Genomic DNA, 10884 nt, shown 5'->3' with positions numbered 1-10884 from the left:
TGTTTTATGTACTTTTTTTTGTTAAAGGCCACCAGTTTCTTAGAGAGACCAATTATTTCATATGCAATCCTCTTTGCCTACAGAATGTTAATGGTTAATTGTTCATGTTAATTAGTATTTGTCAAGCACAGAATAGCTCTCTATACATATGTACATACATATATTTTAAAATCCATGGTTCCACAATTTTAACAAGAAGGTAGCATTTTATAAAGTTCTTAAACCTTTTTTTAGACATTCAGTTTAAGCTTGCCTGAATGTCCTCCCTTTTTTACTCAGGCAGGGTGATTTCCAGTTGGCCCTAAGTACCTCACTGCCTCTGTTAGTTGATGGGGAGGATCTGGGGGAGAAGACTTGCTTGACATTCCTTACTTTTTATTTTTAATTTTCTTTGGGTTGAGAAAGGCCTTTGTAAGCACTAAGATGGGTAGTAACCAGTGAGAGTTTTATAAAATGATGTCTACTTGTCTGCTCATAGATAGTCTGTAGAGGGTAGACAATATTGCCAGAGAGTCCCACCTCAGACATGGGCAAGTCATTTAACCTCTGCCTCTGTTTTCTCATATGTAAAATAGGTATACTAATAATATGAACACAGAGTCATAGAGTCATTGTGAAAATCAATGGGATAATAAAATGTGTAAAGTACTTTGTAAATGTTACTGTTATTGGTACAGGCAAGAGGTGATGAGGGCTTGAATTATCCAGGGTCCAATGATGGTAGAGATGTGGGAGAAAGGGCTATGATCCCTTCTCTCACTGTGTTCTCACAACAACCTCAAGCCAGTTTATTCTTATTTAAAAGGTAGCTCAGATAGCTAAAGTAATTTATCCCAGGTCACACAGATGCCAGTCAGTGGCAGATTCTACACTAGATTTCTGACTCTAGGCCAATACTCTTCTCATGACCCCTCCCTGACACTCCAGCTAGGATATAAATATACAAATGTCAGGTGGTGGTACTTTTTTCATTCTTTTAAGATCCCTTTGGCCTTGGGGGGGGGGGGTCTTAGCCCAGTTCATGTTCTCAAAGTCTAGCATAGGATACAGGCATCCAGGGTGTATATATTAATATTGTAGATGATGAAGAGGAGGGAGAATGAAGGAAGAGGATGCCATACTCACCACTCCCTCTAGGCTGTTACTTAGCCCTTCCTAAGGTCAAATAATTTTTAGGGAGTGAAAAATGGGGACAAGAAGGATGGGGAATGGGGTGGGACAGGGATCTCAGTACTCTAGGTTCTTTATATCCACAGGTCCCTTGAAATCAAGTTCAGAGTTTCTTGTCTTGTCCCAAGGGCTCCAGCCTTGCTAATGGAGGAGTTGGGAAAGGTCTATTGGTGGAAGGGGGAGTTTCCAAGCTTAAAAGGCAGAGAAAGGACTAGAGAATCTTGGGTTTTTCCTAACTTAGACTCAGATTCTCAAAATATTAGAGTCCCTTTCCTAGGAGTTTAAAATATTAGATTCAATGCCTCAGAGGAGAGTACTGGACCCATGAGGATGCTAGAACCTCAGGCTTGTAATCAAAGGTTTGTGAAATCTACTTTTAGACTTTTGGACCCTTGGAACATAGAACAGAGAATAGTAAAGCTTGAAAGGATCATAGAACATGGAACAGAGGATGTTACAGCTGAAAGAACTGAGGATAAGAGATCTGGAAGGGTCCTTAGAAAACAATGTCAGAACTGGTAATGGAGAGAGTAGGGAACTTAGAGTATTAGAGCTGGTTATGTGGTTTGGAGGAGAGAACAGAGGTCAGAGCTAAAATGGAGCTTAGAACAGGAAATGTCAGAACTGGAAAAAGTCTTAGAACTGAGAATGTCACAGCTGTTTGGGGTCTTACAGCAGAGAAAGTCAGAGCTAGAACAAAACCTTAAAGGCCCTTTAATATATGCCTGGCAGGTTGCCCATAGTAATCCTTTATGCAGACATATATATGCCTTTCCTTTTCTATCCTTTCCTCCAAGTACCTGTTTCCTCTGAGTCTCACTTTGGCAACTCAGTTAGAAGTACCCCAGTAATTGTTAGCCTCAATGAGGCAGCTAGCTGGTTCAATGGATAAAGAACCCCAGACCTGGAGTCAGGAGGACCCAAGTTCAAATGTGGTCTCAGATTCAGTCTGGAAAAGTCACTTAACCCACTTGCCTCAGTTTTTCCAACTGTAAAAATGTAGGTAATACTATCACCTGGGCTGTTGTGAGGATCAGTTGAGAAGGGCTTGCTCCCACAGCCTCCTGTGTGAGGTAGAATTTGCACCCAAGTCTCCCGATTTCAAGATCAGTACCCTATCCATACTTCTGACTATCTTTTACAGCTGAGAAAGCTGAGGTCTGGAGAGGCTATAACCGCCTATCTCCCAGCAAGACCGGGTCCGCCGAGCACGAGCTCGGCGAGCACAGAGGGCTGAGCTCTACTCTGATATTTACGGTGCTGTAGGGTCCGCCCCCGCCCCCGCCCCCGCATCTAAATCGGGCTTGCAATTCCAAGCAAGGTTCTGCCGGGTTCTGCTGCTTCGGGAAGGAGAGAGCCCGGAGTTTGAGCCGCCCCTCACAGCGGGCTCAGGCCCCGCCCCCGGCCCCGCCCCTAAGCTCTGGACCTTTACTGGGCTCCAAGATCTAGGGCTCCATTCGGCAGCGGAGGCAGAGCCTGAGGGAGGTTCGGAGCTAGGCGTCCGGGCGACCCCGCCCCGTGGGGGCAGGGAGGGGGAGTTAAAGCGTCCCGGGGGCCCCTCTTGCCCTCGCATGGAGGGGACCCCGGAGTACCCAGCGCCCGATCTGAGGGATGTGGAGGGCAAGCTGGGCCGAAAGACTCCCGAAGGGCTGCTCCGCAGTTTGCGAGGCGAGGGAGAGCCAGTCTCCGCGCTGCTGCTGCCTCCCCAAGGGACGCCAGAAACCGGCCACCGCCACGGCCTCGGCGACAAGGTCACGGCGCTGAGGCTGGAGCTGGTGAGTGAGCCCTTCCCCCTAGCTCTCATTGGCCTCGGCCAAAGGGTTAAATCCACCCCCAGCCCAGGTCCAGGGTTAGAGCTCTGCTGGATGGGAGCTGAAACCCGCGACGGGCTTTTCAGCCTCTAGCCCCAGGGAAGAGGACGCCTGCTGGGGCTGTTCCACAGCTGGCTCCAGAAGAAAAGGGCAGGTTGGCTTTCTTCTTCGGGGAGGGATGTTGGGGGCCTGCCTCACGCCGCAGACATCCGCACGGATCTGGCGCAGGGGCCCAACCCCACGGCTGCCTTGGCCTGGGTTCTAATGCCAACTGTCAGCGGGCCCCTTCCCTCTGTGGGACCTGGGCTCATCTGTGCAAAGAAGGGATTTAAAAAGGGGTGCCCAGCGCCTTCAGCTCCATCTCTCGTCCAGTGGCCCCAGCCCTTTCACCGTAGACGGGACTCCTGGGAAGCCACAACATCCATCTAAACAAATTGCTCTCCCATCTTCCCAGACCCTGGTGACTTCCTATTCTCCGGTACCCCTGTGCTAGGGTGAGGAGGGAGGGAGTACTTCGAAAGCAGGAGCCATCTGCACCCCCACATCCCCCCGCCTGTGGGGTGTGTGTGTGTGTGTGTATGTGCGAGCGCGCGCGAGCCGGGCACAGGGTGTCCCAAGCTGCCACTTCCGCCGAACTCATCTCTGCAGGACCCCAGCTCTACTAAAAGCCAGTGGGCCCTGAGTTAGCCTGAGAACCCCCCTTCGCGCCCCGCCCTCCCCAAGCTCCCAGGATCTTAGGAATCTGAGAAACAGCAGCAGCTGGAGCATGATGGAACGGGCCTTGAATTAAACGTCAGTGGAAGCTACTTGCAGCTCTGTGACCTTGATGAAGTCCCTTCATCTCTCTGAGTCTCTTGTTTTCCCCTCTGTAACTTCGGGGTGGGGTGGGGTGGGGTGGGGTGGGGAAGAAGAGTAGTGAGGCAGGCAGGGGAAAAAACCTTATTTTGATGGTGCTTATTCTGCCTCCTGGTGGTTTCGGGGGACCCTGGAGTTTTTTGAAGGAGCTCTGCGGAGCTAGCCGGGCAGGTGCAGACTTCAGAGAGGGAACAGCTATGGGGGGCACCCTCTCAGGGAGTGCTTATAGAGGACTCTCCACGGATGGGAAAGCTGTGGGTCTGCTGTTCAAGGCCAAATGCCCAGGGGACCAGCTTTCTCTAGCGGTACAGGACTGTCCACCAGGGAGGTGAGTTGCTTGGAGCTAAAATTCAAAAGGCTTGGGGGTATGGAATGGGGGTTCCAATCTCTGATGGCATCACAGGGTCAATTATATAGTTATAGTCCCCATTTCTATAGAAAAGTTACAAAGCACTTCCTCACTCCGTCCCTCCGAGAGCCAGTGTTAACCCCATTTTACAGATTGAGAAACTGAAGTTTATGGGAGAAAGAACTTATCTGAGGTTACCTAGCTAGAAATGTTGCCCCAAGCTCTTCCCCATTCCATGTTAACTCGTTCTAATTTCCATCAGCCAGAAATGGTGCTGGGAGAAGGATTTTCCCAACATTTGAATTTTCATCCCCCCCAAGGAAGGCTGTTTAATTGGCTGGGGGTGTGATGGGAAGTGCAATGGGGAATCAGGATCCTCAGATTCCCCCCAGCTCCCAATCTGACTTTCCAGGGACCAGCTGGCATTGGGACCTCAGCATCCCCTACTCAGCTTCTCCTTTCCCCTGTTTTGGGTGAATGGAGCCCACTTGCACTCTCACTAGAGCCCAGTTTTCTATTAATCTGTGCCTCCCTGAGCCATGGAGTAGACAGTCAAGGAGCCCAGAACCAAGGGTCAAATGGCTCCTTACTGGCTACAAAGAAGGGCCTTAGTTTCCTTTTCTGTCTGGGGAACCTCGATGGGCTTCTTTCAGTGCTGGTGCTCCAGCTTGGAGACTCAGAGACTTTGAGGCACTGGCCCTTTAAGGCTCCCTATCACCTCCCTCCCAGATTTGTGTGTGGGAAGGGAGGCTGGCTCTGCCCTTCTTGCCTCCATCTGCCCACCCAGCTGTCCCACTCAGGATGTCCTGGCACAGGCTTCTCCTCCTTCCTGATTGACCCTCCCCCTTCTTGGGCTGGGGTGAAGGTTGGGGGAGTTCTGCCCCTCCCCAAGAGTCCTCCCACTCCTGCTGCTGCTGTTGCCTTGGTAACCAGAGCCCCACCCCATTTTGGCAGAGCCTGGGGGTGTCTTAGCTCAGCCTCTTCCAAGCTGAGTGACCTTGACCCAGAACCTTGCCATCTCTGTAGAATGAGGGGGTCAGACAAAGTGGTTTCCACTGGCCATGGTATGTTTGTGCATTATCTAAGGATTCTCAGGAAGGGGTTCAGGTCTGGAGCCAGGAGGCAGAGAGTGTCCCGGGATGGAGAGGTCACTCCCTACCCCTCATGGCCACACAAATTTGTTCCTAATCGCCAGCTCAGGTGGCCTCTTCCTGTTGTCTGGTGCTCTGAAATCTCTGTGGGCCTCCCCTAGCCTGGCCACTCTGGACAGCTCCCCATTTAGGGAAAGAGGCTGGGCAGCTGAAGGACTGGAGAAACATTCAGCTTGTTGGGAAGCATCAGTGGGGATCAGAGCCCCTGTACCTTCTCCCCAAGTCTTGTGGGCCAGGCTGGCCCTCAATTAATCCTTTTCTGACCCTGTAGATGCTTGGAATTCTCTGGTGAGGGGAGCCTCACAACTGTTCTAGGCAGCCTATTCCCCTTTGGGACTATGAGGAAGGTACTCCTTCTGGCTACCTGAAACCTGGCCTCATTCCTCCCAGTTTGGGTACCTAGAGATGGCCCTGGCTGTCCACGTGAGCCTCATATTCACACCCCACGGCACGGGGAGGGCCACTGGAGAAATGGTGGCTCCCGTGAATTGGTCTTGAGACTCTGTAGGCCTCTCATTCAGCCCCAGCACCCTCCACTCTCCCTCAAAAACCATAGGAGTCATGGCCAGGGCCCTTGGGTCACCACAAAGGGGATTTTTTCTTCCCTCTGCCTGTGAGGGGAGCCTGGCTTGCACCCATCCCCTCAGTCATTCCTTCCACTTACCCCTGACACCCATCATGCTAAATCCTAATTTCAGGACTCCACTCAGGTGTTGGGGGCACAAGGCACAGGGCCACAGGAGTCTGCCCCCTCCCAAGTACACTCCCAGCCAGCCTGCCTTGGGCATCACCCATTCTGTTGTGGACAATAGCCTCTTCTGTGCCCTCCGGAAAGCTTCTAACCCATAAACCTTCACTTTCCATCTCTTCCTTGAAAATGACTTCCACAGGTGCCCTGCCCTGCCCTGCTCCCAGTGCCCTGAGTGCCACTGGCCTCTTTGGAGCTCTAGCCAGGCTGCCTGTCTTACCCTCTCTCTCTTGCCCTCCTGGTCTTTGCCCCCACTTTCCCACTGACTAAAATCGGGCTCTTGGTCAGTCTCTCCACCCTCCTGCCCTCCCCCTATCATCACTACATTCTTCAGGGGTGTCCTATCTAAGCTGATGAACGCTCTGGGCCTGGATTATTCAACTTCAGCAGCCTCCTTCGGTCCATTCCTGCCACCGGCATTGCCAGTCACCAGGGATTGTATGCAGACCTTGATCTGGAGAGCTGAGATCTCAAGCTGAGAACCGGAGCCTCCTGGCCTTTGGCCCTCACACATGCCAGTCCTCCTGTTCATGTCATTGTGACTTCTGGTGCCCAGGCCCATCTCTGCCTTCCTCGATTTGCCTTCCCCTGCCCCCTAGACCCTCTGGACCCACTGACCTGCACAGTGACCTGAACCAGCAGCAAGTGTGATCATTAGGCATCTGGAGGCTCTGCCACGAGCAGGATGGGACATTTTACTAGTCATCCTCTAGAACCAGCATTAGCTGTCTGTGTGATGTTGTGAAGGGAGCCATCTTCAGGTTTGTGAAGGGCTGTCCCATGAAATAGGATCTGCCTGGCTCTGCTTGGCCCCAGGAAGTCACACTAAAAAAGGCCAGTTGAGGCTGAATGGCAGGAAGAACTTCCTAACTCTGAGCGGCTGCCTTCAGAGGTGACTTTTGGTGGCGAGCTCCCCTTCTGGGGAGGTCTCTAAGCAGAGGCATTGCCTAGGTTGGACTAGATGCCCTTGAGTCCCTGACTAAATACCTTCCATCTCTGAGCTGCTGTGATTTAGCTTCAGAGAATGTCTGGCCATGAAGAGAGCTTATAGATGGTCCAACCTAGCCCCTTCATTTTATAGATGTGGAAACTGAGTCATGGAGGGAGAAAGGTCACACAGTATATAACTCAGACCTCTAGGCTTGGGATTCTGACTCCTGACCTGCCCCCCATTATTTAAGGGACTGGCCTTGTCCACCCTGCCTGGCCTCAACCTACAGTGCCCTGTTTCTCTCCCTCCCCAGGCTTACCTTCGAGCTATTGACGTGAAGATATTACAGCAGTTGGTCACAGTGAATGAGGGCATTGAGGCAGTCCGGTGGCTGCTGGAGGAACGAGGAGCCCTGGCTAGCCGCTGCAGCAGCCTCACCAGCAGTCAGTACAGCCTGACGGGTGGCAGCCCGGAGCCCTGCTCCCACCGGGGCAGTTGGGAGAGCCTACCTGACCCCACTCCCACCTCCACCACAGCTGCTGTTGTTGACCGACTAGACAGTGTCTCCATTGGCAGCTACCTGGACACATTGGCCTCAGGGGCTGAGCCTGATGATGAGGGCCTCTCAGAAGCTGGCACCCGACACCCTCGGCCTGGCATGGCCTGGGCAAAGGCTCCTGCCTCAGAGGAGAGGCTCTGGACAGAGGCTGACACAGCACTGGGGGTCCAGTCTGGGCGGAAGCCTCCTGGAGAGGAGGTCCCTGAGGATGCCAGTCCTGACCTCAGCTATGGGGCTCACTGGTACTGGGGACAGTGTCAGGATGATGTGACATTCTTGTAGCAGCTCCAGGCCTCTCATCTCCCTCGATCTGTCCCCCTTCCCCTCAGTCTCTGAAATGAGGAGACTATAGAGTTTCAAAGGTCCCTTCCAGTTTTAAAGTCTAAGATCGGAAGGCTTAGGGGAAGAGTTTAGAAACTAGGTCCCCAGATACCCCTTAGACCATCCTCTCCTCTGCCCCACCATCCTTCCCTCATAAGAGGTGCCATTTCCTATATTCTGTCCCCCTCCCTCAGGGAGCCACCCTGATGGCAACAAGGGCTTAGTGAGGGTCCTGCCTGATTTAGGGGATGCTGGTGAGACTGGCACTAGGGAGGGGTTAGTGTTGCCCCCTTTTCCAAGCTAGACTCCCCCAGGTATTGGGTGGGGGTGGAGTGGGAGCAATGTGGAAGCTTTTCCCTATTCTCTCCAGAATTGCCTAGATTATTGGGTGGTGACTCCCTCCTTCCCTGTATCAGGGTTAAAGTCATTGTCTCTGGAGAAGGTGGGAGGCCACCTCTCAAGCCCACCTGGGAGCTCTCTCTTCCCATTGCCTGAAGGATTGGGAACTCTGACTAGGTCCATATCACTTCCTGGTCAAGCTTCAGAACCTTGACCCTTCCTGGGAGTGAGAAGCCCCTGCTTCCCAAGGGCTTTCTCTTCCTAGGAATAATGCCACAGAACTTTCCATCAGGGGAGCCTGCCTCATTTTCTATTGGTCTCACCCTCAACAGCAATTGGGGTGGGGGGACTTTGTGCTGACATTCCTTACTTCTGGGTGACAGAGAGGAGGTGCAGGATTCTGCCTCAGTGGCTAAGCGTGGTCTAACCTGGCTCTCCCCTTCTCCTACCCCCTCCTCCCCAAAATGTGTATGCCAATTCATGACCCTTGTTCTCTCTGCCCTTCTCAATGCCACAGGACTTGAGCTTCAGGGCCAGGGGGGAGGGTTAGGTTATCTGAAGAGAGGGGGAGGGAAAAAGGCTCACAAGACTCAGTTTCAATAAAGTCTATTGTTGCCTGAGCCTGTTCTGCCCACATGGCACCAGCTGCCCACTGCCCAGTCTGTCTGTCTTCTATGCGCCTCCAGCTCTGTCTCCCTGTCACTTTGCTGCCAAGCTGAGAATGCTTTGCCTATTTTCTCAAAGCTGAGACTAAAGGGATGTCTTGATCTCTGTGATTTTGCTCCGTTTAACATGTCTTTGTTTTTTATTTTCTGATTTGTGTGTGTCTCTGTCTCTGATTTGTGTGTGTTTGTCTCTGATTTTCTTGTCTATCTGTTTCTGTTTCTATAATGAGTGACAGACTGAATCCCCTCCTCAGGTCTGGGAAGGCACCACATCCTGGAGAAAGAACCTCTGCCTATAAATTTCCCATGGGGACCTGGCAAAAGGTAGACTGAGTCAGGGAGAAGGATTCAAAGTCATGGAGCCCAAGGGAGGAAGGAAAACCAGGACTCAGAGGGCTTAGATCACTTCTTCTTACTTGATAGCAGGTGGGGTTAATTCTGACTGCAGCTGAGCTTGGTGCCTGGGAAGTTGGTGCTCATGAGTAAGGTTGGTACTGTGCAAGTGGCCTGGATGAATCCCCTTGTCTGTATGATAGGTGTGACAAGGAAATCACTTTAAAAGACTGATATATATTAATTTAAGGTCGCCAAGGAATTCAGCTATGTAATTCCTAAATGAAAACTCAAGTCAGCAGTCAACCTTTTATAGAGTTTAATTACAAACAGGAGGAAGAAAGGAATTAGAGATAGAGAAAGGGGAGAGAAGGGAATAGGGCTTAAATACCCCTTCTGTTTAGGCTGGGCCAAAAGGCCCAAGCCCTTAGATAGCTGAGGTAAAGAAAGGAGATCAGTCCCTATTACTCACATGACCAAAATGGAGAAACAGTCTCAGGGGCCTCCACCTCCAGCTTCCTTCAGAGCCAACTCTCCAAGCACCACCTCTCAGACCAAAAATCTCTCCAACCAACCACCCCCTCAGTCCTCACACCCCTCTATCTTTAAGGAAACCAAGTTCCCTCCCCTCAGTTCTCACATCTACCAATCACTGTCCATGTCTTCCCTATGCCAATGGTGGCTCTAGCTTAACCCAGGACCGCCCAGAGGTCTGCCCCCTTTGCACATGTCTGTTGAAGGTCATATTCTCAAATAATTAAATCTTGATCCTTTGCTGCAGCCCTTCCTAAATCCTGTTAGGACTGAGTGGGGTGGAAATTGTATTTTCCTGGTTCTGTCATTCCAAGTATCTCTATTGTATCAATTCTAAAATCAATCACGACTCAAAGAACTTCCTGTTCTATGCTTAAGCATAGGTCAAAGCCCTTTCCATTGTTCAGCAAAAGGTTTCTGTCCTAAAGTAATCTTAAGAAGGGAGGAGGAGGAGGAACCTCCCATGCCAATGGGGTTCACATTCCAATAGAGTTCCCACTATCAATAGGAAATTTTTCAAGTATGAAATTTCCCAATGGTGAAATTTCCAACATTTATAAGTCTAAGAAATTTTAAGGTTTACATAGGCAGGGGGACAGAAAAAGGAGGCTCCTGTGATCACTGGGCCCAAGCTCCCATAAAGACTGTCTCCAACTCCATCAGACCCAACAGGACCTAGACAGCAGCTTCAGATCGAAGGAGAGACATCCAGCCACCAGAGGTACCTGGTGGCCCAGTGGAGAGAGAGTTGGTTCTGGAGTCAGGAAGCTCTGATTTAAAATCAAGCTCCAGATAGATACATATTAGCTGTGGGACCCTAGGCAAATTATTTCTCCTGTCTGCCTCAGTTTCCTCAACTATAAAATGGGGATAATAATTGCTCCTACCACCCAGGGCAGTTGTGAGTTTCAAATGGGATAATATCTATAAAAAGCACCTAACATATTGCCTGGCACATAATAGATGCTACTTAAATGCTTTCCCCCTTTCCTCTTCCTCTCCCAAACTCTGCAGAGCCTGAGGTTTTCTAGACAGTTCCTTCTACCAGGTTTTTACACATACATGTTTTTACACACACAGTATGGCCACCAGGGGGCAGGGCACCATTTGTTATCCTT

The 10884-nt window shown here is 51.0% G+C and overlaps 1 protein-coding gene across 1 annotated transcript; it reads left to right on the top strand.

Annotated features, from left to right (window-relative positions):
* The first annotated feature begins 2496 nt into the window (after positions 1-2496).
* LURAP1 (leucine rich adaptor protein 1) lies at positions 2497-8854 on the top strand. Its single transcript, XM_001375413.4, has 2 exons — positions 2497-2945; positions 7329-8854. The coding sequence occupies exons 1-2, from the start codon at positions 2742-2744 to the stop codon at positions 7854-7856; spliced, it is 732 nt and encodes a 243-aa protein (XP_001375450.1). The 5' UTR covers positions 2497-2741; the 3' UTR covers positions 7857-8854.
* Positions 8855-10884: the final 2030 nt, after the last annotated feature.

Source organism: Monodelphis domestica, chromosome 2 (assembly GCF_027887165.1).
Source record: "Monodelphis domestica isolate mMonDom1 chromosome 2, mMonDom1.pri, whole genome shotgun sequence".
Taxonomy (NCBI): Eukaryota; Metazoa; Chordata; class Mammalia; order Didelphimorphia; family Didelphidae; genus Monodelphis; species Monodelphis domestica.
This window is presented reverse-complemented; position numbering and strand designations above follow the sequence as displayed.

Bases quoted from the DNA above. Each gene is read 5' to 3' on its own strand.
- LURAP1 (XM_001375413.4), top strand. From the start codon at position 2,742: ATGGAGGGGACCCCGGAGTACCCAGCGCCCGATCTGAGGGATGTGGAG. The intron at 2,946-7,328 runs GTGAGTGAGCCC...CTCCCTCCCCAG, and splicing joins CGGCGCTGAGGCTGGAGCTG to GCTTACCTTCGAGCTATTGA.